At 40.0% G+C, this 27424-nt stretch overlaps 1 protein-coding gene across 1 annotated transcript in view; it reads left to right on the forward strand.

Moving 5' to 3' along the window:
- The window catches only part of pxdn (peroxidasin), a 38736-nt gene extending 11914 nt beyond the window's left edge, over positions 1 to 26822 (forward strand). Inside the window, exons 5-24 of the mRNA XM_008399721.1 lie at positions 790 to 861; positions 1518 to 1589; positions 3894 to 4063; positions 6838 to 6955; positions 8637 to 8806; positions 10164 to 10436; positions 10819 to 11094; positions 13942 to 14217; positions 14555 to 14667; positions 15154 to 15310; positions 15500 to 15608; positions 18158 to 18315; positions 19453 to 20459; positions 20592 to 21088; positions 21929 to 22063; positions 22168 to 22376; positions 23390 to 23501; positions 23619 to 23751; positions 24628 to 24741; positions 25946 to 26822. Coding sequence (XP_008397943.1) covers positions 790 to 861; positions 1518 to 1589; positions 3894 to 4063; positions 6838 to 6955; positions 8637 to 8806; positions 10164 to 10436; positions 10819 to 11094; positions 13942 to 14217; positions 14555 to 14667; positions 15154 to 15310; positions 15500 to 15608; positions 18158 to 18315; positions 19453 to 20459; positions 20592 to 21088; positions 21929 to 22063; positions 22168 to 22376; positions 23390 to 23501; positions 23619 to 23751; positions 24628 to 24741; positions 25946 to 26089 — 4315 coding nt within the window. The 3' untranslated portion in view covers positions 26090 to 26822. The remainder of the gene's footprint in view (positions 1 to 789; positions 862 to 1517; positions 1590 to 3893; positions 4064 to 6837; positions 6956 to 8636; positions 8807 to 10163; positions 10437 to 10818; positions 11095 to 13941; positions 14218 to 14554; positions 14668 to 15153; positions 15311 to 15499; positions 15609 to 18157; positions 18316 to 19452; positions 20460 to 20591; positions 21089 to 21928; positions 22064 to 22167; positions 22377 to 23389; positions 23502 to 23618; positions 23752 to 24627; positions 24742 to 25945) is intronic.
- Positions 26823 to 27424: the final 602 nt, after the last annotated feature.

Raw genomic sequence — 27424 nt, forward strand, 5'->3', positions numbered from 1 at the left:
CTGGGCAGATTTTAATATAATTTGGTCAAATCGGATTTCATATCATATGAAAAAACTCGTCATGTAAAGTACCCTTAGTTGCCATTTGTGTTTGTAATATGCAAAACAAAAATGTCTTGATCTTTTTTCTCTTGCATCTTGTTTATATAAAACATGATTCTCGTGCTTTATTAATAACTGCTTTATACTACTGAATTGGCTGAAATTAGACATAATTATGAATTTACCCATTTGTCTGCTTGACTCATCTGGGGGGTATGAATGCAGTAACAATAACCAAAGCTGAAGTTTGCTAAAAAGGCACTTGAGTTACTTTAGGGTGAGAAGAAATAGGCTTCTGTGATCTAATTGAAAAAGTAGTTTCCCTTTACCAATAACATTTACAGTAACTGGGTACCGAGCGTAACTATTTAAATATTACTCACACTAATAAAAAATAGAAAGCACCCAGAATTAGTTGCTTTGACCTCATCTCAAGTGTTTGTCAGAATCTTTGCATACATCGCATACTTCAGTGATTTTCTCTTGAAAGTGTTTCTCGTGTACTTCCTTGAATTTAAAACTGCACCCTTAAATTTTAAACTTAAATATGTCATAAATGCCTACATGTAGACTCCTGCAGTCTGCCAAGATCCACAGTGCCGTTTTCTCGATAGTTATTTCTGACACACTATTGTCCAAATCCCATCCTGTTCACACCACCCCCTCCCATTCAATTCCATAGAATAATGTAACGTTTCATAATCATGAAACCTGAAATACCTATTTGTACATTTTGTTCTGTTTCAGCTACCTGCATTTCAACAGCATCGATTCTCTGGAACCGGAATCCTTCAGCCATCTGCCGAAGTTGGAACGACTGTAGGTGTACTCTGTGTCACCTTTTTGCCAAAATTCATAAAATATCTTTAGTTCAGACACAATACAGTTAAAATCTGCTCTTATGAAGCAGTAAACTGTTATATAACTGTGACTAGGTTTATAAGATTTTGTTTATTTAGCTAGCTGCAATAATTAGCATGGTTTTCTGAAGCTCCCTCCTTCTCTTGTCTCTCATAGACTTAATGATATGTTAGGTTCTTGTTTCATTTTTTTTAAACCTGCTGTATTTGTACTTGCAGCCTTTAGTCTGTGCAAATAGATGGAACACCTGCAGGAAAGAAAAAAAAGGAATAGGGGAAGGAAGGAATTCCCAGGTGCGCAGGCTAGCCGTTGTTGGGGAAGATTTCCATGGACACAGTCAAAGCAGAGACAAGAAAGATCTTTGAATCAGTTTCCTGAAAGGAAGGATACAGAAATGTGTGTCAAATTGATCAAAAAGTCTCGCATATACAGGAAAATGCTTTGTTGTGTCTACAGTGGAAAAAGATGTGCTATGCCATTATTTGGAAGGACAATGATATTTGTCCTCTTTTAAAAAACGGAAAATTAAGTCACCAAAAACAACATCCTGTCTCCACACTACTACCTGTTTTATTGGTCACTTGTTCATTTTCCCGTTTCTATCTCCCTGTCAGGTTTTTGCACAATAACAGAATAACACAGCTCATCCCAGGAACCTTCGCTCATCTTCAGTCCATGAAACGATTGTAAGTGCAAAGAATCCTAAATAAAAACACATCTTTAGAGCAGCATTGAAATGCATCGTTAAAATGACAGCATCTCGCTGATTACATTCTCCTGAAATATGGCATTTTTTAATCTTGACGTCAGATTTTTTTATGACAGTTTTATCTTCTGAGGAAAAATCAGCCCTTGTTTAAGTGTTCTTGTTCCTCTTTTCCAACTCATAAATTTACTTCTAATGTTTGAACACGAGTTCGAGAAGAGAGTCAAAAGCCTATTTAATCACACTGACTTTGCTGTGATTTTGGCTTTTTATATAGAAACATATGAACAATATTATACTGTGAAAAATCATTAAAGCATTGTAAAGCGTCTTTTTTAGGTGACACATTGTAGTAAAGCTGAACCAGAAAAGGAGTGCAGGCTGTGAGACCAGTTCCCACAGTGAGAACAATCTGTCCCAGTCTCTTTCTGGTGGGCCCCACTGTTTGCACTGAGCTGGATTTGGTGGTGCCAGACACACTGTAGTTCATGAACTGTCACAAAGGAGTGTTTTTAACGGTGCTGCTGCTACACAGCTAATGTGATTGCAGGTCGACAGCTCTGAGGTGCATGTGTGACTGGATTGAAATCAAAACCTACTCAGGCTGCATTTCCACACGTGATGTTATTTCCACACCTGTAAAACCAACGCAGTCCTGAACTGAATGAGCAGATTTTCTTTTACTAGGTGACAAGGTTTCCACTCTGATTTTTTTATTTTTTGGGATTGTGTCTATGAAGCCTGATTGGTTACGATGCAGTAGAAGTAAAACATTTGGTTTTGTGTCCCGCTGAGCAACATACCTGAAGCTAATCATATACCATATTTTCCACACTATAAGGCGCACCGGATTATGAGGCGCACCTTCAATGAATGGCCTATTTTAAAACTTTTTTAAAATATATATAAGGCGCACCGCATTATAAGGCGCATAGAATAGATGCTACAGTAGAGGCTGTAGTTACATTATGCATCCACTATATGGAGCTGCACGAAATTTTGCACTGTTGCTGCATTGTTTTGTTTGGAATGTCAACAAAACACTCCAACTCCGGTCAGCGACAAGAGCCTTCCGCGACTGGGCCGGGGCGTGGCCGGACGATGGTGACCCCTCTCTGTTCGCGCATAGCATGTTTGTGGAGAACGTGGTGCTAAATGACCTGCAAACGACCTGATTCTAGACGGTCAGTTGGTAGAGAGGTCAGTCAAACTTTATTAACAAACCAGCGTTCTGACAACTATCCTAGCATGCACCGCGCGCTTCTTCTTCTACGGGCGAAAATGAAGTYGGCGGCTGCTTACCGYAGTTGCTAGACCTGTTRTGGCTCAATATTGGTCCATATATAAGGCGCACAGGATTATAAGGTGCATTGTCTGCTTTTGAAGAAATTGAAGGTTTTTAGGTGCGCCTTAAAGTGCGGAAAATACGGTACCTCTTTAGACTTCAATCGGTATTAATGATATGCATAACCCCGATTTAGGCCTAAACCTAAATTATATAGGCATGTTTGCCTGTCCTTTAAACAGGCAAACAACCTGATCTAGTTTTTGTTTCTAGTGGGCCCCATTGTGTTTGGAAATCAGGCAAACAGCCTGCCCTAACAGTGATCTAAACCTCAGGCTCTAGCATATATTGTCAAGCCGAAGTCGAACTATCGATGCATGGTCACATTCATTTTCAACCACATCCTTCAAAGACGAGCTCCTATGAAACCCCTCCTGCTGCAGTACATGTCATGGTGTTTTTGTCATGTGTGATTTGCAATGTGTAGTAAACACAACGATCAAGACATAGACGAACAACTATCACGAGTTGACAACTTCAGATGAGGAGGAAATAATGACTGATGAGCTGCAACATCTTATTTTACTTTTAATTTTGTCGAAGCCTAAAAAAAAAAAAATAATAGAAGGTGTTGATGGGATGTTCTCCTGCTGCATCGTACCAGAAGTGACATGGGGGAGTTTATTGTTTTGGTTCATGAGGACATACTGATGAACCAAAATGGCCCTCGGACCATTGCTCGTCCAAAATATCCATGCTGCTCTCACGCTGAAGAAGTCTATTATGATCTTAGAACTTTCAACCGTTTTGATTTTATTGATAATTAGGGTCTAACAGCATTAGTTTCCGCAAACAATTCAACTGAAATTAGATAATAATGAGCACAAAACTCCTACATATGTTTGAGTCACATAAAGATGTGTACACATTTTTCAGTGATGTTTCCAGAGGCCCTTTTACGTCTTCTGATTTGCTCTTTGCCTCTGTCCATGTTTGCAGGCGGCTGGACTCTAACGCTTTAAGCTGTGACTGTGAGCTGCTGTGGCTGGCCGACCTGCTGAAGCAGTACGCCGAGTCAGGAAACGCCCAGGCTGCTGCCACCTGCGAGCATCCCAGTCGACTCCAGGGCCGATCAGTGGCCACCCTCACTGCTGAGGAGCTCAATTGCGGTACAGACAGAAGAAAAAAATAAACACTTTATTTTGATTTGTCTTCATGTTGCTTCTTCAAACCAGCTTTTAGCCCTTTGTAGCAGTAATGTTTTCACCTCAGTGGTATTTTATAGCACCTGGGAAAAGTATTCATAGTCCTGGAACTTTGTGACATTTCATTATGGTACAACCAAACAATAGTGTATTTTTACAAAATAAAAAAAAAATATCTAGATTTCCAAAGGTAGGAGAGAAAGAGTGCCAATAGTAGTCAACAGTGTTTGTTTAATTTTGAAACTGAGAAAAAAAAATTAAATCTGGTAAGTGAAGTCATGCACACAAACAAAGATATTCTCCTGTGTACTGTTCAAAAAATATTTACCTTATATGTAAGCACTGTTGCTCTGTGGGTCCCAAATACCACTGTTCCACAGAAAGTTATTGGGTCTATGCTAACTCAACTTCTCATGCAAAGTTTCATTGCAACTTCCATCCAATTTGTTTTTTTCTTTCTTTAGCATTTGATAAAGTCATTGTTAAAACATACAGACAATAGCTTAGCCTTCCTTCCTGCTAGCAGCACCTGTGTTGAATCAGGTATAAACTGCTTAATCTAACCACACACTGCAGATGTACACACAGGTGCATGTTTCGGTTCTTTGTCTTAGCTCTGCAGCTGTTTTGCTCCTGGAAAAATCTACCCATCTGGAGGAAATGTCAATCTGTGGTCACTGCAACAACAAGCAGATGTTCACTTTATCAGTGAGAGGGGATAAAAGTTGATCTTATTTTGCATCTTAAGTAGAAAGGATGTTTACAGCACAAATATTAAATTTAATAAGCCTATGCAATGTTCTCACTATCATGAGAAGTTTGGAACAGCATGGACTGTGCTTATGTTTTTTTTTTTTTTTAAAGTTTGTCAAAGAAAGAAATGGAAACATATCCAAAATGTTATAAAAGAGATCAAAAATATTTAATAATTTAAAGTCTGAAGAAGTCAGTCATTTTGAATTTTAAAATGTGTAGAAACCCTTGACATAGAGAAACATCTGCATTCGTACTTGTGACAGAAGTCCTCCTGGTTCTACCTGTGCTGCAGTCTATGCATTAGAAAAGCTCTTTCATTTGAACCTTTCAATCGACTTGCATAAGTTTTACACTTACAAAAGAAATGTCAAATTATTTGCTGAGTAGGGATGGTTTTTGCTTTTATGTAAAAGCAATAATTATTTATACTGCTGCTAATTTATTGCGCATTGAAGTTATTTAATAATAATCTCTACCATTTCTTTTCTATTTAATTTTAATTCTCAAACTTAAGCAAAGACGAGAATTAACTTTCACAGCATTGAGTATTTTTTCAAGTGCTAATTTTGCAGAATATTACACATTTTTGATGTGCTGTTCTTTCTAGAATTGACAATGGAAGTATGACAAGCTATTGGATGGTTAATAATCCGTTCTCTAATTTATCTGTTTTGGATGAGATAATAACAGTAAGTTTATTCACACTTGTTTGCGACAAAAGTGGAAGAGAAAATGCAGATAATTCCATAATCAGTCTGATTCCATGCGGGCTCCAGAACTAAATCCACTTGTTGTAAACCTGTATTTTCTCCAGCTCCCTCTGAATCCCTCAGTCTGAACCAGGCAACTGTATCTTAACCGCAGTTTAATCACAGAAGCTAACTTTAATGGCCTTAACGTGCCCACTCCTGCCTGCTGTATCCCTCCCATTCCCTAAAATCCAGGAGAAGAATGTCTTCCTGAAAACATGGTGAAAGTCATTCTATACCTCCTTCCATCTGTCTTTTCCTTCATGGTCCACTTCAGACCCTATATGCAGGGTGGTACGCTGCCTAGTAAGAGCTGCAGTCCAACTTCCATCCCCTTAGATTTGAGATGTTATGGTGTTTGTACTGATTGACTTGCTGGTGGATGCGAAACAGTCGTCATCGCAGCGGTTGCTTGTGTGAGAACTTTGGAGGAAATTGCTTAGAGGAGTTGCTTCTGACCTGAATTGGTGAGCAGACACTGTGAAAGTGGGAGGCTGAATCTCCCTTTGGGACATGGGAACTGTTCCTGTTTGTTGCTTCTGTGTGTCTTAGATTTCACATGCTTGTGGTGACCATTAATCTAGATCACCACCGAGTACAGGAAGTACATCCTGTTGGAAACTTCTGGAATTTGGCATCTGAATTAGCTAAGAGATTCTTCCAGCATGGATGTAAGAACAGGTCTGGTTCGGCAGAGGCCCCGTACAGTTGTGGTAAGAAATAAGTTTACCATCTGTTGTTATGGAAAACTAATTCGAGATACATTATCTCCTGTTGACACAATAACATCTATCATCTTGGGGATGCGGTTGTTCCTGCCCCCTCACCCTACGAATGGTTATGAGGCTGTTTCCAAACAATTTGGGTTTGTCAATCTGCACTTAGGAATTAGTCTTAGCAAATGTAGAAAATGGCGAGAAAAGACCTGAGCTGCACACAACTGTGAGCACAATGTCCTTCAGATGGGAGAGCTTAAAGCAGAGATGTTTGGCTGGACTGCAGATTTATATATATGAAGAAAACCCAACACAGAATATCAGCACAAACGCTCCCACGCCAACTTTGTGGTTTGGTTTGGAGACACAAGACCTGTGCAGGCTAAAGCCATTAAACTGACTCTGAACTTTTCTGTATATTACTGTATTATTAGGGTTATAGAAATGTGAAATTAAAGCATGGGCTTTGATTAGTGTGATTGTCATTCATTTTTCTTGTTGAATTTTCTTGTTGCAGAGGTACCGAGGATCACCTCAGAGCCCCGGGATGTCGATGTTACATCAGGAAACACTGTTTACTTCACCTGTAGGGCTGAGGGAAACCCCAAACCTCAGATTATCTGGCTCAGGAACAAGTAAGATTTATCAAAACCTTAAAAAGATGAATTAAGAAAACTGAGACCAATAGTTAGTTTTTAAAAGAAAATGTACTCTATCCTAGTGATTTATGTATTTTCTATGGATTATTGCAATTTTGAGGTGTTGGCTTCTCGCAAACCTTTCTGTTATTTACATGTTGTCTAAGATTTTATTGCACTTTTAGCTTGGCAGAAGGATGAGAAGAAAAAGGAGTTATGTAACGAACAACCTGGAGTTGGGAATAAAACTCAGGACAGCTGCAAAGAAAAATATGGCGTCTGAAAACGTTGTTCTACCTTTGAGCCATGTGATGGCTTCATCTGTGTTTAGCACAATAATCTACAACTGAAACTAGATGTAAATAACTCTGTAAATTGACAATGACCATATTATTTAGATGTTTACATCAAAGAATTAACACATATTATATGTTATGTTTACCATATCCAATACTTGATTAGTTTTACTTCCCTCAACTGTGTCTTTTATCTTTTGTTCCATTGAGAATAACGAAGATTTTTTGGAATATTTTTTTAAATCAAATAATATTACAAGAACACAGAAAATACACTATAAAACCCATCCATCCATTTAGAACAGGGGTCCCCACATTTTTTCCTGTGAGGGCCACATAACTTCCCCCTTCTCTGGTGGGGGGCCGGAGTCAGTTTGTAACAGAAAAGGTGTGACGATTGCAGGAGTGCCTAAATGTAAAAATGTATTGTTTTCCAGAAAACACAATCAAATAACATTCTCTGGGTTCTTCACAGAACAAAAGTCAGGAAATAAATAATAACACTATTAATGAAATAAATGATAACCAAATAACCCTCTCTGGGTTCTTCACAGAAAAAAATCCAGGAAGGATTATAGTCCGTATTTTCCGCACTATGAGGCACACCGGACTATAAGCCACAACCCCAAAGTAAAAAAAACAGTAAACATACACATATAAGCCACTCCAGGTTTTCCACAGCGATGCAGCATCAGCAGAGGAGGGCAGACACCCAACATTTGAGTAATAACAGGTCAATTGAATAACACATTTATTACAGTTGAAAAAGAAAAAGTTGCCAAGTTTAGATTTAACTGAACTGATTACGGTAGTTTCCGAACGGTAACTGTAACAGTAAAAGTGCTGATCCTTCGGGTCTGCTGCTAGCATGTGCTAAATGAAAATAGGCACTTTCCTTCTTCTTCTTCTTCTTTAGATTTCAACAGCAACTTGCATCCATTATTGTTGCACTACTGCCATCTACTGGATCCTAATGCCTCTACCTCAAATTCTCATAATGATCCCAGTATTATTTAAAAAAAATGAAAAATCTTCTTTTTCCCCTCAATGCTATTTAACTGATCAACAACATTCTCAAATTTCAATTCCCTATTAAAATGTAATTCAGTTTTAATGGGTGCTTTCCTCTTTTATTTCCAATTTTGACTTCCAATGATTCACTTCCCGCTAAAGAGCCCCCTAGTGGTTGAAGAAAAATCCACTTATAAGCGGCTCATAGTCCGAAAAATGGTATATGAAAAAAAAATCTGAATGCTCTCTGGTATTGTTCAGGGTACCGGACCAAATGTGGAGGCGGGCCGGATCCGGCCCGCAAGCCGTAGTTTGGGGACTACTGATTTAGAATAAACAATATTTGCATGTTTTGTTTTGTTTGTTTGCAGCAATGCTTTAAATATGCGAGATGACAATCGTCTGAATCTCCTGGAAGATGGGACACTGATGATTCAAGACACCAGAGAGACTGACCAGGGAGTTTACCAGTGCATGGCCAAAAATGTAGCCGGGGAAGTCAAGACTTCAGAGGTCACGCTTCGATACTTTGGAGCCCCCTGTAAGTGCACTACTTTCCTTTCTCTACCAGGTTATTATGCAATTGTAATATAAAAAAAACAACAACAAGCACTTTTCTGTTTTCTTATCAAGAGCAAAGTGAGCCAATCAAGTCAGATGACATAGACAAACTGGAAACCACTGTCCCTGTCCTGTGAATGTAATTATGAAAAGTGAAGAAGGCTTGGCTTGGAAGCAAAAAATACAAAAAAAAACAGATTTGATTAATAAGCAGCATAAAATGTAGGTCGTCCACATGGGCCAATACTTAGGATGCAATCAATAGATTTTTATAAAAATTTTGTGCATTTTTATAAAAATGTACCTGTTGTGTTTTTTAAGGAAGGCATCTAAAATCGTCTTACCAATAAAAGTCTGATTGATCTCTAAATAATCCTTAACTATAGATAAAGACAATGCAGTGTCTTTCAAAGTATGCATAACAGTTTTTCTTTTACTTTATGTAAACTTATTGTGTCAAAAAAACAAATATGAAGCAAAAAAACTGATAACAGAATATTTTTGTGCATGTTTTGGTTGAAACTGAGCCCATCAGAAGTTTCTGAGAACTGATGTGCATTTCCTGTCTCTGTGATGGTAAACCACACATCCCTTGCTGCAAACATATTTTCTTCATTCCACTGTAATCACTGACCAAATAAGGACACATATCCACTCCATTTTCTTTCAATAAACATTGAAAACTGTTTGGTATTGGTCAAGCTGTTTTCAGTTTTGAGTCAATGAACACAAAGGTGGTCTTTGTAACTGAGCTACAATACGGTTTTCTAGAACTTTTAAAGTTGTTGCCAACAACAAATACATCACTCTGTTTTGGTTGCTTAAAATGTTTCATGTTGCCTTTCAAAACTTGAACTCTAAGTTTGTTTTTGTTTTGCTTCTGTTGGATTTTATATATATATTTTTTGGACATACTGTGGAGTTAAGTTCTGGCAGTAATTTAGGTACTTGATATTGATACCCTAAACACTGACGCATGTTGAAATCTGAAAATTGTACTAAAGTTCAAGCTCAATGCAGGCCAATATTATCTGATACTCATATTGTGGCTGATATCATGAGGATTTCCGATATCAATATTGGATCAGGACACCCCTATTTATAAAGCTGTCTGATTCTATATTTAGCTTGCTATTTAGCTTTGTGAAGTAACAGGTTGTCATAATTTGGATTTGTATTGATTTTTGTAGCATTTGGAACAGAAAAAACTTTGCCCTAACAAAACATAATGGTGTCATCTGCAAAGAAGAAAATATATTCTAATGTTGACGAAGTTTGTAGAAGTTATCTTGATCCTCGTTTCAACTTTCCTCCACCTTCTTCTCTTGTTCTTCCAGCCCGGCCAAGTTTTGTCATTCAACCCCAGAACACGGAGGTGCTGGTGGGTGAGAGCGTGACCCTGGAATGCAGCGCCACCGGTCAGCCACAGCCAAGAGTCACGTGGACGAAGGGTGACCGCACGCCGCTGCCCAGTGACACTCGCATCAACATCACTCCATCTGGGGGGCTTTACATCCAGAATGTTGTCCGAGAGGATGGAGGACTATACACGTGCTTCGCCTCCAATAATGTGGATACCATACATGCTACAGCACGCATCATTGTCCAAGGTAAAGCTTTTAGATTTAGATTTCTACTAGTGTAAATGTTTTTTTTCTTTTTTTACTATATAAATCCTAAATGTTTTCTGTTGTGTTATTCATATAAAAACATTCATCAGTCTCACAAAAACTAAGCTAAATTTAATTAGAGTCAATCACAATGCGTACAAAAATAAACACGGGATAAACTTGAATTCATTCCAAATATTCATCACAGTCTAAACACAACATAGCTGGGTCATCTTGACAGATTAGTAGTTTTTGTACATTTTTTTAAAAAATATTTGGAAAATCTTATTTGTGTTAACAGATAAGATTTAATTGTGTTAATAGATAACCTTCATGAAAATGTCATATTGTTGTCTTATTTTTTTTCTCCTATTCTGAACAGCGACTCCCCAGTTTACCGTCACGCCACAGGACCAGTCAGTTTTGGAGGGTAACACCGTGGATATTCCCTGCGAGGCGAGTGGTTACCCAGAGCCAGTGATTGTCTGGACTCGAGGTGGAAACGTACTGCCTTCTGACCGACGACATGCCATTCTGCCTGCCGGTACCCTCCGTATAACTCGTGTTGCGACCCAGGACGAGGGCCAGTATGAGTGTGAGGCAGTGAGCCCAGTGGGGACCGTGCGTGCAACTGTGCAGCTCAGCATTGAGCAAAGAGGTAAGAGACTAAAGGGATCAGATCACTGAATAACGTGATAATGTTCCCAGAGCTCATAGTACTTTGGCACAGTGCCATATCACCGGTGTACATGCAAAATAGAAATGTGGTTTGCTCAGAGATTTATCAAACATTTCACTGAATCTAACAGAGGTGCAGCTTTCACTCTCAAGCACACTACTGACCTACTAACCACTAAGGGGTGTGCAGGGCCTGGGTCTTGGCAAAACTTTGATTCAGACCCAGGAGTCGTTCTGTTAAATGTTCCATCCACTGTTGATAGCCATGTTTACTTTGACGTAATTAATCAGAATAAACAGCTGATCTGAATAAAAATGTGCCATGTAAATTCCTCCATCAGAACATTCTGATTGGATTCATGCCAACCCTCTCATTTTTTTGCCCTGGGGCCTAAGAACTTAGGGGGCCCTAGGCCTGGGGCTCTCCTCAAAGAATTTGTTGTAAAAAAAAAAAAAAAAAAAAGTCATACATTGGTTTACTTAATCTCCTTTCTGAATCTCGGTTATTTGTATCCACAAATTACAAAATGGCTGTTTTTGTCTAATTTTTGTCCCATCTCGACAATGATGGATGGATGACAAGCATAATGCACAAGACGTATCTGGGCAACAAGATCATAAACCACCCAAGGAGCTAAAAGGGTTATTTTTATATAACATTATATGTTACGTGTTAAAAGTGTGTTGCAAAAACCTGTCAAAAGTTCACATTGTTTTCATTAATGAGGTTGTTGCTATGTTATCATTTCAGACAAGAGGAGAGTTGAGCACTGAGTGTTTGGAAGCTGGCAGTGGTGCATCCCATTTATTGCTAATTTGTTGTTTGCCCTGGTCAGTGCACTCCTAAGCTTTTCTCATTAAAAAAAAATCTCTTTTGGGGTGGAATTAGAGGAAATAAACATTTATTTAATATAATAAGTTAAAAGGCAGTAAAGTTCTGCTACAAGTAAATACAATTTTCTAAAGTTTACCTGCTTTATTAAGTAAATCAGTAACTGATGTATCCAAACATTCCTCCTGCATGGTTCCCTCAGTAATCAGTAGTAGCAGCCAAATGTTTTCAATATCTATCTGAAATAACCATATGCCATTGACTGGAGCTGCTGTCTGAGTATTCACCTTGAATTGACTTTTTAAGGGCCAAATACCATTTTGGGCTAAACTGTCTGACTGACAGAGTTTAGTTAGCGAAAACGGACCATTTGGGGAATTAAAACACAAGTGAAACATTGAGTGATTATCCATAGAAATGTGAGGCTTGCACAATTATGGCAAAGTTTTCTAAGATAAAGTCCTTTGGTGAACGTTGTTGGAAAAAAATTGTTGATTAAACCTGAGTGTGAACAGAGCAACACACTCTGGTACCTATGCTTGCCAAAAAGGAACAAAAATTACAATGTCTACCTCAATTTGACCAACTTTATGAGTCATGTTTTTGTAAATTAGGCACTGGCTCCCCTGTGACACTTCAATTAGAAACAGTTATTGACAATGGGTGGGTTGATCTTTTTGTGAAATTAGTTTTTGTAACACTGGTAGGCTATGCTCACCACAGAATACCTGTACTTTTAATCCATCTTGCTAGATCTCTGAGCATTTCTCCTGACTTTCTCCTGCTTGTCGATAAATCCCCATGAAAGTCTTTACTGTATGACAATTTAAGGTGGATTTACTGTTGTTGCTACTTTCCCTTCAGTTGGCCATTGTGTTATGCCTGGGTTAGATGTTCCAAACATTATGTAATCACTCTTTGGAAACTTTTGGCTGCATTCTCGACTGTCTTGTACTCACTTTTTCTCTTTCATGCTTTTTTCCCCCGATACTTCTCAATTTTGAGGCATAGAAAGGAATTCAACTATTGTGAGCTACGAGCCTGTGCACAATTGAAATCATGTCTTTTTACGGTTGGCTTAAGAAGTTTGTGTGCTGGTTAAAAAAAAACAAACTCAGCTGAAGTGATGGACTTGATTGCTCAGTACTACAATGCCTTCTATGTTTGCATGGCTTTTTCCTCGCAGTGTAAGCCATTCAGTTTTATGTGTAGCGGAGCTTTATTGCCTCCTGTGAACATGATTTCATTGAGTGTGCAGCTGAAATTACAGGCCTGACATAACACAGGAAAGCGTGGCAGCCTGTAATCCTGAGATGACACCATGTTTTTCCATGTAGTAATGGCTGTTAACATGGCTTAAAGTACATGCTGCATAATGGCTCCTCAGTGTTTTAGGCGGTGTGTTGGACCACAACCCTGGTGGCAGAGTATGACAGCTGTGCAGCTCCAAACAATGCTCAGAGATCAACAGTACGACGAGAAAGTGAATCTCATGGGGATTATCACAGAATTTCACATCTTGATTTTCTCATTACACTTCTATCAGCTCTCAACAGTTTGAGTGCAGCTGTGCTCTGCAAATCAAATAAAAACATTCCCAGCTGCAGAAATGTTGGGTTCTTTTCGTTTTTAGTGAGTCATATGTTTCAGCTAATTAGAGTCAGGCTTGTACGAAATGTCATCTGTGTGTGTGTGCGTGTGTACGTGTGTGTGTGTTTTTTTTTCTCTTGCTGAAATATGAGAGAAGTAAAAGGGAGGATGATGAAGACAGTTTAGATTATGAAAAATTAGACAGTACTCCATGACACAAAGACTAACAATGCTCTACAGTCTCCAGTGGTGAGTGAGCCACTGATATACAGCCTTGTGCAAAAGTCACAATCTCTCTCCCGTTCTCTAGGGAACCAGATTTTCAAGAATCATCTAAACGTTTTGCATCTACAACATGAATATTGTTAAATATAATATATTCTTCCATTCTTCTCTCTTATGCAGCAACCCCCCAGTTCACCGTAACGCCACAGGACCAGTCAGTCTTGGAGGGTCATACGGTGGATTTTCCCTGTGAGGCAAGCGGCTATCCAACGCCACTGATCATATGGACTCGAGGTGGAAGTCCTCTTCCCTCGGACCGCCGCCACGTCATCCTGGCCTCCGGTACGCTCCGCATCACTCGGGTTGCTGCACACGATGAGGGCCAGTACGAGTGTGAGGCTGTGAGCACGGTGGGAACGGTCCGCACCGCTGTGCAGCTTATCATCGAGCAAAGAGGTGAGAAACTTTAAAAAAAAAAAAAATGTATTACTTCTATTTAAAAAAAAATAAAATAAAAATTGTAGGATTGCCTCAACACAGGTCTTTTGAGATGCAGAAGCCATCTGTTGGAACACCACCCTGAAATAAAGTTGAATAATGTGTCAAAAGATGGTTATAAATGAAACAAAAGTACAACTTTAATTAATATGGCCTGTGGCCGCGAAACCCTGTTTTCTTCCTTGTGGTGGTTCATTGCAAAATGCTCTGTATATACGTATATATACTTTCTATGTTGGGCTTTGGTGCAAAAGTATTAACTTGCATGTGTGTGTGTATGTTTTAACTTATTCAGTAACGCCTGTTTTCACAAATGCTCCAAGGGACCTGACTGTGGAGTCTGGTCAGGATGTGCAGATTCCCTGCAGTGCTCGGGGCCAGCCGCGGCCGGTCCTCACCTGGAACAAGGTTAGAATTATTCAGACAGTTTCTTAGTTATCACAACTGAATTCGGGCAAAGTCATCCCTCAGCACATTGAGGTTGGACTCAAGGAGTGTCAGTTTTTTATAACAGCCATCTTGATAATTACCGAGGGAATTAGAAAGGGGGGGGCGCACAAACACCAGATATTAAAAAAAAAAAAAAAAAAGACTCATCCATCATTTACGCTTGGACCAGTTTTCTTTTGCTTTTATGCCATTGGAGTTAATTCAGTGTTGGTGCCCGGTTTCTGCTGAGAATAGGGAAACTATTTTACATGCCTTGTGCACCACTGCCCTGCATTTTTGCCCTGCCCCAAGAAATAGATAATGTCGTGTTTTATTGGTTAAGGGACAGCAGGAGCAAGGGAAGGAAGACATTAACACAAGAGCCACCACTTCTCCTAACACTATGAATTTATTTTACCTTGGAGCTCTCAGATCCCTGAACTTCTCAGTTGCTGTGTCTTTTAGGATGGTGTTCAGATAACAGAGAGCGGAAAGTTCCACATCAGAGAAGAAGGTTACCTGGAGGTGAAAGATGTTGGCACTGCAGATGCTGGACGCTATGAATGTGTTGCCCGCAACCCTATTGGATACCAGGCTGCTCGAATGGTGCTTACAGTCACAGGTACAAAAAAAAACAAACAAAAAAAAACATCTGAAGCTTCAAAGTCAACAGAACTACGTTTTTGTCGGTCAAAGTTACTTTCTAAATGTGTTTACAAGAAGAAAACCAGAAGACAAAAGAAACACTCCTGTTATATTTTCTTCTCTTTGTTTAAAATTCTACATTAATCTGTTCATCTTTTTCTGTCAGTGCCTGCTATCAGCCGAGAGGGAGACACATTTGTGAGCACATCCATAGAGCAGGCCATCCGTACTGTGGACAGTGCAATTGAGTCCACAAGGAGACGACTCTTTGACGGGTAGGACATAACAAACTTGCACCGCAAACATATTACAACACACAGTGTCGCACAAACACATGCATACTACTTGTTTCCATTTTGGTATGTTAACAATCCCAAAACTCAAGACAGCATAAGGATTTTATGTGACAGAGCAACAAAAAGAAGGGCATAACAGTGAAGAGGAGTGAAAACCATGTATTGTTTTCAAATATTATAAATAAGTACAAATCTGAAAAGTTTGTAGGCTTAAACATGGACTTTGGTGTTGTGTATTGAAGCTCTGGCTGCATGTTTAGGGTTCCTTTCCTTCCAGGTTATCTCATCTCAACTTTGAACAGCTCTCCCTTGTAAAAATGCACCATCCCCACAGCATAATGCTACCACCCACATGTCTCACAATGTAGATTATGTGTTCAGGACGATCTGCGATGTTAGTTTTATGCCAGAGGGCGTTTTGTTTGTATTTCAAACAGTTCAGTTTTGGTCTGATCTGAGCAAAGCCCTTTCTTTCACATGATTTTCATGTTCCCCACATGGCTTATGGTTGATTTTTACAAGTTTTTGTTTTTTAAACATTTATTTTCCTCAGGATATTAAAAAGCCACAGGTATACTCAAAGATGTTTTATGTTGCTTCAAAGGGATTGAAATTAATATCAAGACTTGTAACTGTGGCCTGATTCATGAATCATCTTGAGGCCCCAAAACCATGGCTGTCAGAGATGTTAGCCTAAGCTAATTGACGTTGGGCTAAAAATGTGTCAAATGTTTTCAGATCCTCAAAACTCCAAGCTTTATAGGTTATCATAGTGACATATTAAGGTAGTAAATCAAGCAAAACAATATTTTCTAAAACAGCTGCACTGTAAGGAGTTGGAGTATATGTAAATAGTTAAATAAAACCACATGTCTCAATATTTCAGATGATGCAGACCGACATGATTGTGGGGTGTAAAGTAAAAGTTTGCCCCAGTTCATGTTGGCACTTGACTTTTTCGCATAAAAACTGAGCATGTAAAACTAAACCCAAGTCATCCAGATGACTTAAATGTTGCTTCGTGGATGAGGAATCACGTTTTTCACCTTTCAAATGCCTCCACCAAGCATATTTGTCTAGAAATAAATTTCTGTTTCATTGCTTTTCTTTGTCCTACTTGAACTTGTCTCTTATTCGTTTTCCCTCCTATCTGTGTGAAGCTCTTATTAGAGTCAAAAGGTGATAACAAAGGCTTGGAAGTTTGTCACTGTGAGCAATGGAGATGACCTCAGGTCACCTTTTAGAAGTTTCCATCCTGTTGAATGATGTGGTTAGCAGTTGTGCTTTTCTTGGCATGCTCACACGTACACTCCTGCCCACCCAGGCGCGCGCACGCAAACATACACACATGAAAATGATAAATTCACACCGCTACACAGCACAGCCATAGCTGCTGTTGCGATGAGGGGGGATTTCCAGCTTTGTTAAATCGCAATCACAGAATAGGATGCAGCTTTCTCCTCGGCTGAGTCAGTCGTCTAGAAACAAAGAGGAATTCCTGCGGGAATTCGGAGCGAGTGCTGCTTCTTCGTCTGACTCAACAACATAGGCTGCTGGAAAACACAAGACAGATCCTGGTTATTTTAACAGTGGTGCGCACTGCTACCCAAAAACTTAAACCATTGATATATTTTTTGTATTTATTTATTTATTCAGTCATCAAATAATTGACCCATGTTTTAGAATTTAAACAACATGACTGAAAAAATACAGACAGAAGGGCAATGCTTATATGTATACCTGGGTGTTCTGAGTACAGAATAAACATCATTTGCTGCACCGCGACACAAGTGGAGGATGTGAGGAGTATCTGTTTTGGAATTGTTGCTATACAAAGGTACTTTAGGGCCGCCATCTTGGGCCGCCATCGTCCCAAGATCTCCCCAGTTGAGAGCACACACTATGGAGGAGCTGCAGAGATCCACAGCTCAGCTAGAAGGATTTGTTGACAGAAAAGCTACAAGTTGAGCAATCCACAAATCTGGTCTTGAGGAAGTAGTAAATAAAGTTTATTGTTGAAATAAAACCATAACTCCCATTTTCTGTTTGCAACAATGCCATGTAGTGACACAGCAAATAGTGTGGAAGAAAGTGCTTTATTATATGTGTGGTGGAATAGTATCATAACCCATAATGCATGCACATGACATTATGCTTTCGGGATGCTTTTCTTTAGGAAAGGTCAGGGAAGTTAATCAGAGTTTTTTGGAAGATGGATTGATCTAAAAGAGCTCCAAAAGATTTGAGAAAAACGCCAGTATCCACTTTTGAGTGAGTGGAAACTGCAGAAACTCAATGACTGGCTTTTCATAAGCTGTGTGAAGCGACTCACATGTGCATGCAAGGTTCTGTTTGGATTCCTCTTGTTGAAACGCTTCAAAGGAGAAACTAGAGCAAGCTCTGTCTTCTTCTGATACCTCAAAAGTTTGAGGAGAAGATACGTTTCCTGATCTGTTTTGTTTGTTATTTTAACATATGCTTCTCATCTCCTGCCTTCCCAACAATCTTCATGCCCCTCATCTCTCCAGTCAGCCTCGTACTCCAGGAGAGCTGCTCGCTCTTTTCCGATATCCACGTGATCCCTACACGGTGGAGCAGGCCCGTGCCGGGGAGATCTTTGAGCAGACTCTCCTTCTCATCCAAAACCACGTCAACCAGGGTCTCATGGTGGACACCAACGGTACCGGTAAGGCTGATTGCAAACTTCACCACTACTTCATAAAAGTTGTTTCTATATGCTGGAGAGAGTACTGTCTTTGTAAAAAATTATTTGAAATGCATGTATATCCTTCCACTTTGCCCTACTTGTGTTGTCAGTGACATAAAACACAATAAAGTTTTGTGTTGCGACGTGACTTAACGTAGAAGAATTCAAGAGCTATACAAACTTTTGCAAAGCAGTGAAGTTGTGTGTTTGGTAAGTAAGACATTTCCATCCAGTCTCATTTTGTATTAAGCCCAATTTTCTCATCTCCCCTGACTGTGACTCTGTGACTTTTTGTTGTTGTGAGCAACAGTCGACTCTGTCACAGCTTTCGGTCTGTCTGCCGTTTCCCCCTGTAGTTTAACCTGAGAGAGTGTCGTAACTGTGGAGCAGTTGACAAGTAGCCTTTAAACTGGTTTATTGGCCTCTTGACATGCTGTGAAACACTTAAAACTGTAATCGCTGCAGAGCACTGGACAAAGTTTAACACGATGCGTTGCACATTTAATTAGGACTGTGTGTAGGCGTGTGTGTGTGGGTAGACTTGGGCGGAGCAGGGCGGTAACTGACTATTTACCACATAAATATCTACATTTTTGTTGCTCTTCTCTAGTTAGTGTGAAGGAAAACTGGAGCAGCGTTGTGTGCCTGGGAACAAAACCAACCAGCTAAGAGAGGAATACATTTTAGAGAACAGAGTCAAAGGCGAAATGCAGTGAAAACAAAGCATGTATCAAATTTATTATCTTGGGGTTTTTTTGTAATACATTTCATGGACAAGCAGATATACATTATTTTCTTTCAGAAAAGAATAGAGGTAATAGCTCATTATGGAAATGGTAATGGTACGAGATGCATTTTAAATGCTGTAAGTGTAAGATGATGACTCCAGACTAAATGAATGCAATGATTTCAGCAGAAACAAATCAGTATTTTTCCTTTACTTTACTTTGATCTCATCCTATAGATCAGCAATACAGTTTCTCCTATCTTTCTTTTACAAAAGTGCACATAGTACACAGACAATGCCCAGGAACATCATATATGAAGGAACTCTCACCCAGAGCTTGGTTGCATTTAGCCTCTCTTCTTAGTGAATTTATTTTTGTGTTTTTGCAGCATTTCGCTACAACGATCTAGTATCACCCCGGTTTCTGGAGATGATTGCTAATCTCTCTGGCTGCACAGCCCATCGCCGCAACAACAACTGCTCAGACATTTGCTTCCACCAGAAGTACCGCAGCCACGATGGGACCTGCAACAACCTGCAACACCCCATGTGGGGTGCCTCGCTCACTGCGTTTGAACGTCTCCTGAAGCCAGTCTACGACAATGGCTTCAACCTGCCCAGAGGAACCATAGACAGGGTTCATAACGGTTACCGACTGCCCCTGCCTAGGCTGGTGTCCACCACAATGATCGAAACAGAGACCATCACTCCTGATAGTCGCTACACTCACATGCTGATGCAGTGGGGTCAGTTCCTGGACCACGACTTGGACTCCACAGTAGTGGCCCTGAGTCAGGCTCGGTTTTCTGATGGCCAGCTGTGTGCTCAGGTCTGCACAAATGACCCGCCGTGCTTTCCAATCCAGTTCCCACCCAATGACCAGCGGCAACTGCGAAGCGGCGCTCGCTGCATGTTCTTTGTCCGTTCCAGCCCAGTGTGCGGTAGCGGGATGACGTCTCTGCTCATGAACAGCGTTTATCCGAGAGAACAGATCAACCAGATCACCTCCTACATTGACGCCTCCAATGTCTATGGCAGCTCACGACATGAATCTGAGCAGATTCGCGACATGGCCAGCCACAGGGGGCTTCTTCGTCAAGGCATCATACAACGGACAGGGAAGGCACTTCTTCCATTTGCCACAGGACCGCCTACTGAGTGCATGAGGGATGAGAACGAGAGTCCAATCCCTTGCTTCTTGGCTGGAGATCACCGTGCTAATGAACAACTTGCCTTGACTTCTATGCACACTGTGTGGTTCAGGGAGCACAACCGCATCGCTACAGAACTGCTGAGACTGAATCCCCACTGGGACGGCGACACCATCTACCACGAGACCAGAAAAATAGTGGGGGCCCAGATGCAACACATCACCTACAATCACTGGTTACCAAAGGTAACTGCTCTGACCTTAAGCTTTTATTTTGACATTTTCATCACATTTATGGATATCTCCATATTTTCTTGGTAACCAGTCAGATGACACTGACAAGATAATAAGTTTTTTGTTTGTTTTCCTTCCCTATAGATACTCGGTGAAGCAGGCATGAGGATTTTAGGGCCGTACGCCGGTTACGACCCCAATGTTAACGCTGGCATCTTCAATTCGTTCGCCACAGCAGCTTTCCGCTTTGGACACACCCTCATCAACCCAATACTCTACAGGTTAAATGAGCACTTTGAACCTATCACCCAGGGTCACATCTCACTGCACCGGGCCTTCTTCTCACCTTTCCGCATCGTAAATGAGGGAGGCATCGACCCGCTCCTTCGCGGACTGTTTGGTGTTGCTGGAAAGATGCGCGTTTCCTCCCAACTGCTGAACACTGAGCTGACGGAGAAGTTATTTTCCATGGCTCATGCTGTGGCACTGGATCTGGCTGCCATGAATGTTCAGAGAGGAAGGGATCATGGCATACCACCATACAATGACTACAGGACCTTTTGTAACCTGACCTCAGCTCAGACGTTTGATGACCTGAAGAATGAAATCAAAAACCCTGATGTCAGAGAAAAACTGCGAAGGTAACTGTGAACTAACTGCTGCTTATGATTATTGTCTATTCTATGTTATGTTATATTTGGAATATTTATTGACTGAGAGGTTCTGAGTGGCAGGAACATGGTTTGGCTTTTGTTTAGGAATCTATCGCAAAATGAAGCTAGGTTCCAGCATTACAAAAAAAAATAAAAATTATGACTATTTTTAAGTTGTTGTTTTTCCCCCCTTCTTCTACTTGTTAAGTTTGTATTAATTATATTTTTAACTCAGAAATATTATGAATTGGCAAACAAAACGAAATATTTTTTTCAAAAATAATCTTTTGGTATAATTATGATATCTACCAGAGCCACATAATATCTATACTGGGACCAGAGATGACATTGTTAATATGTGTGAAAGAGCAGCTAATGATGCAAAGCTCTCCGGTAAACATAATTTCACTAATGTTTGAAAAAAAATGAATACAAAGCTCACAACTTACACTATCTTTAGGGTCTATAGTAACAATTTACAAATAAACAGTGCAAGCAGTTAACTGAGTTGTCTTCACTCACCACTTATAAATTGTGCATTTACTGAATGCAGTTTCTTAGTACAAGATAAAATATTGAGTTGCTGAGCAGCCTTTCAATGGTCAGAGCCAGTCAAGCATAATAATCTTGAGTATTTCAATTTAACAACATCAGATTTCTCTGCATCCATAGTTTTGTCTTATGATGTGTGAGGATGCACTTTCTAAGTATCTAAGTTGATTTTAAACATTCCTTTAAACTCAGAATCCACAGAAATGTCCTAATTATGTGGTGAGAGTGGCTTCAGTTTTTTTTTTTTTTTCACTGGCACCTTTCCTTGTATGACAGGCTATACGGTACGCCTCTCAACATTGACTTGTTCCCAGCCCTGATGGCTGAAGATCTGGTCCCTGGCAGTAGATTGGGTCCCACCCTCATGTGTCTGCTCGCAACGCAATTCAAGCGTGTCCGAGATGGAGACCGGTAAGGAAGTATCATCCACACATCACCAGATATATACAAATATGACCAGATTTTTCTTCATCACTTTCGTCGTGTCCCGCATCATGTCTTTGGGTCTCGATTAGGTTCTGGTATGAAAACCCAGGTGTCTTCGCTCCTGCACAGCTGACACAACTTAAGCAAGCGTCCTTAGCTCGAGTCGTGTGTGACAATGGAGACAACATCACCCGGGTGCAGCGGGACGTGTTCGCAGTGGCCGACCTGCCCCACGGATACGGAAGCTGTGATGATGTTCCTCAGATCGACTTGCGGATGTGGCAGGACTGCTGTGAAGGTAAGACCAGCAAAACCAATTTTACGCTGTTTCTTTGATTACGTTTCAAAAAAAAAAAAAAGCCAATCAATCCTGGTAAAAACGGCCAGATTTACTCCGTGCTGGCATGTACCGTAAAATATATTATGGACGCTGACTGCAGGATGCAGTCAATAAAGCTTTGTAATTCTCACAGACTTTTGAAATCCACGCTTAAGTAGAGCACACAGATTGTTGTGACATGTTATAGCAATGCTATTGAAGTCCAACAGGATTCTTTCAATTTAAGCTTTTTCAGTAATTGTTTGTGCTGGAAAAATAAATTTTATGTAGCAACAAGAACCAAATGGCAAGTTCATTCATGCTTTATTTTTTTAGGACACTTTGATTTCTGCAATGTATAAAACACAGATGGAATCACTCAATTCGAGGTTCAAAAGCATAAACCGTTTCAAACTTGTAATTTGTGGATAAGACCTTAGAAATCTGAGGTTTTCTGGGCATAATCTTTGTCTCAGTTTAACTTTTACAATTTACTTTAAAAGAGAGCCACTGGAGACACCCAAAGCCGCTCCTTCAATGCTAGCAATTCATAATTGTAGCTTCAAAGCTTAGTTATTGAAGGTCATTATGAAAAAAATTGAGTGTTAAATAAACTTCACTGTGAAACTGTTAACACCTTAATAAGAACACAAACAATTTCTAAAAACGGATCCATCATTTCTTTAGCTTGTAAACTGTAAGAAGACTTAATTAAAGGTATTTACTCACTGCAAGTTGTATAACTTTGATGTTATCTGGAGATCAGATTTGGACTTTTTAACATGAAGCTTGAAAACCTCAGACGTAGGACATTTTTTTACAAAGATTTTAGTGTATCAGACGCCTTCAGGGTGTTTGGTTTGGAAATGTTTTTGGGGGCCAATGAGGATTATATTATTTATAATGCATTGCATATTGGTGCATAAATAGAATCGAAAAACTGGACTTGTCTGTTCAGCTTCTGATTGCTGGTTGAACCTGTTCTCCATCAGACTGCAGAACCAAGGGTCAGTTCAATGCCCTGTCATACCACTTCAGGGGACGGAGATCAGCTGAGCACAGCTACCAGGAGGAGAAACCTGACAGCAGCATCCAAGATACAAGGTAGCAAACACTGAATCTTCTTCATTGAATATTTTTCAATCATAGCCAGAATATCACTGATATGTATAACCTATGTGAGCTTATGACTTTTTAATGTGTTTACAATCGTCTTTCCAGCCCTCTGGAAGAAACTCAAAACAGTCTTTCAAATGTCACTTTGAGCTCCAAGTTGAGCAGTGAACCTTCAGCTGGTGACTTCCAGGAGTTTGTCTCAGACATGCAGAAGACCATCACAAGCTTAAGGAAACAGGTGCGTTTGGACACACACTGACACTATTTGAGCTATCAGTCTGGCAACAAATGCAACAAGCCTCCTTAATGCAGAAAATCCAACAAGAGCTCAACAGCTTTTTGCTTACGAAAATCAGATATGAACACATAGAGCTTTTCTTCCTGACTTATTGGTTTGCACTCTTTATGTAAGATGTTGCTGTCTTTAATGAGAACATAAAAGAATCTTACATGAAAATCACAATTAATATTACCTGAAATGTTTGTCTTCCCTGCCCTGCTAATAAAAGCAAAAAAAGAAACTAACATGAAAAATGACTTCAATAATGCCTGAACTAAAATGGAGTGATGAGGATGTGGACTCTAATTCCAAACAGATGTCACAAGACAGCCTCAACTTTGAGCCTTTATCTGGGACAAGTATGGTAACAAATAAGGTTTTAGACTGACTTCTTCTAACTTTACCAAGTATTCTCCAGTAATAGCTCAGTCATCACTGGTTTATAAATCTGTCAGATTTTTAACTGCCGATGTCATGTTTGCGTTGCATTTTGCCTCATTTTAAACCTCTGAAACCTCCAAGAGAAAGAAACTCTTTCTTTTATTACTTCCCCATGGGATTATTAAAAAGTTACACATGAAAACAATATGCCTGCGTATTCAGAACTGAATTGGCTATTACATACATTGCATTTCCTGGAATGCACAGCAGAAAGGGATCATGGATTTTCCTGCAGCAGACATTTGTTCACTTTTGCCGTCTGCAAAGAAAATCTGTTCTGATGCACGAGAGCGTTTTATCCATTAGTTGCAGGTTTTGATTTACTACTTTCATTTTTGTCCCGCAAAAAATTCTCACATTGGTAAATTGCAGCTGTCTCTCGGGTTTTTGCAGATTAAAAAACTGGAAGCTCGTCTACACAAGTCCACCTGCGCAGACGGCGAGGGGCGCGAGCGGACAGATGGAGAGCGCTGGCGAAAGGACTCATGCTCGACGTGCGAATGCAGAGTAGGTGCACACTGATGTGCAGTAGGCAGAACACACCCCACACCAGATCTCGTTACACTGTTTCTGTGTTTCTCACAGATGATGGGATGTCTATTCTATTTTTAAAGCACCTTCTGCCTCTTGCACTTTCCTGCCACCGGTCCACAGTTTCTTGCCACGTTTCTGTCTTTCATTCCTTGTCTGTTTCCAGCTAACCGTAACTTCACACACCTCTAATGCGCCTCCCTCATGATAAATCTTACTGCTACTGATCTCTTTATAGTTTCGTCTTTTCAGTTCATTTTTGCATTACACAGCTGACGAACACACCAGTAAGTCTTCTTGTTTACAAATGGAGATCTTAAAAGTCGAGCCGAGTCAATACTCAAAAAAAAACAACCTTTGCTTTGATTACAGCTTTAAGTCTTTTGGAGCATGTCTCTACCAGCTTTCCCCATGTAGGGACTGAGATGTTTACCCATTCTTTGCAGTTGAAGGTCAGTCTAATTAGATGGTCTATGAGCATACATTTACAAGTCATGCCTTAAATTTTCAACTGTATTCAGGTTTCTACTTTGACTGTCCCATTCCGTCACATGGGTATGCTCTCATCTAAACCATACGATTGTAGCTCTTGTTGTTTGTTTCAGGTTTTTTTTTGTCTTGTTTGATGGTTAAAGAGGGTCCAACTCCAGAAAGTGAGAGGCTTGAATGCCTGCGATGTTGATTGGTCGTGTGAACGCAGATGGGACTATGAGGGGAACATGTGGAGGAAGCTGAGGGAAAATGACTACTATAAGCAAACCTAAAGGGAAGCAAAATGGAGAATAGAAGGTTGCAAAAGAAAAGCTAAAGATGAAATACAAATAAGAATGTAAATATGGAGCACCGTGCATGACAGGACCAAAAATAATCAGAGAATTGAAAAAGATCACGGCATTATAGTCCTACTTGGAAGATGAACCTCCACCCAGTCTGAAATCTCCTCCAGGGTTGAGCGTAATTCATCATGCTGCCACTACCTTAACGTAACCATGACGATGGTATGGTCAGAGTGATGTGCACTATTAACTGACTCTTAATCTGAGCTGGCTTTATACTGATAACAAACTGGACTCTATGTACTTATCAGGTGATGTGCAAACATTTGATTGCAATGATTTTTCTGATTTTTATTTATTTTTTTAACATTTATTACTATTTCATTACTATCCCCTCCACTCAGGATGCCCAGGTGACCTGCTTCATCGAGTCGTGTCCAACTGCAGAGTGCAAACAGCCCATCAAGCTAAAAGGTGCCTGCTGCCCAATGTGCCTCCAGGAGGACGATGACAACAAGAGGCAAAAAGCTGACACCCACCACAAGTAACTTTCAGGACCCTCCCCAACAACCTCACACCCTGACAATCTAGTGTCTGGAACCCACAGGAAATCAGACAAATCAAAAGAGGAGATGGGACTGACTCATAGCCACGGTTGACCTCGACAAACTCAACAGCCTCTCAGTGTTTTTTGTTTTTTTTAAATCAGGGGAGCAATTTTTGTTTTTTTTCTTGTTTTCCTATTTGCCCCGGCGTTCAGTTTGAAATTGTTCAGCAATAAGTCAACAGGCACTCCATGGGTTTACTTCTGTAGCAGTGAATAGATTAATGGATTATATAAACAGGATGGACAAAAAGCTGTCCTCGGGCACTGAGGTGCTGTTTGCTCTCAATGGGAAAATGCAAGACCAGTTGCCGTTGACAAAGCAGGAAAGGGAAGTGGATGGAAAGGCGGCAGTTGTCTCAAAAATGTCTTTCTCAGGTTAGAGATACCGAAAAACTGGTGCTATTTCCCTGTTTTTACTCCAAGATAATCTCTAAATATGAACCTTAAAGTATTATCGTTTGTATACAAAGCCACCTATATACACGCAATATGTCTTTTATTGATGCATCAGACTTGAGTGGATTATTTTATTCAAGGACTTTTATTGAATAATTGTCGGGTGCTTTATATTGTTGCTTTTTACCCGTTTTTTTTCTATGTAAATGCTTACATGTGAAAATAATGTGAAGCCCTGCGAAAATGTTTGTAATGCAAAAGAAACATGTCTACTGATACCTACTCTTCTGTTCGTGGGATGGCTTTTTCGTCTCTCCTGGGCCTCAGGTGAGCTGGTGCAGGGAGGCACTCATCTATGGAGGAAACCCAATGCAACTCCTGCAGCACTGTCCTCTTCGACTCTACGGGTCTGTCTCAATAAATTAGATTAGCATCAAAGAGTAAATTCATATCAGTAGGGAAGCTTTTTATCTCTGATCATTTTTATGATCCTGGGGTAATAAAAACCCATAATTCTGTTCCTCGGAAAAAATCGAATCTTACCTGATTTTGATGTTCAGTGTATATGCACCGGGACTCAGTTTGCATGAGTTATTATCGATGTGGTGTGATATGGAGGAGATCGATCTGTGGTTCTACCGAGGTGTTTAGGAAGCTCAGGTTGCTTTCAGAGTGGCCTTCAAATTGTTTGCATTTTTAGATCTGGTGTCTCTCATCTTCTGCTTGAGAATGTCACATGGATCTCTATGGGGTTTAAATCAGATGAGTCAGCAGGCTAATCAATAACATTGATATCATGATCACGAGCTTTTGACTTTGTTACTGGTTCTGGAGTGGCTTAGAACAAGGAATACATTACTGTCAGTTTATGCATCTTTTC

The sequence above is a fragment of the Poecilia reticulata genome, linkage group LG22, assembly GCF_000633615.1.
Source record: "Poecilia reticulata strain Guanapo linkage group LG22, Guppy_female_1.0+MT, whole genome shotgun sequence".
NCBI lineage: Eukaryota > Metazoa > Chordata > Actinopteri > Cyprinodontiformes > Poeciliidae > Poecilia > Poecilia reticulata.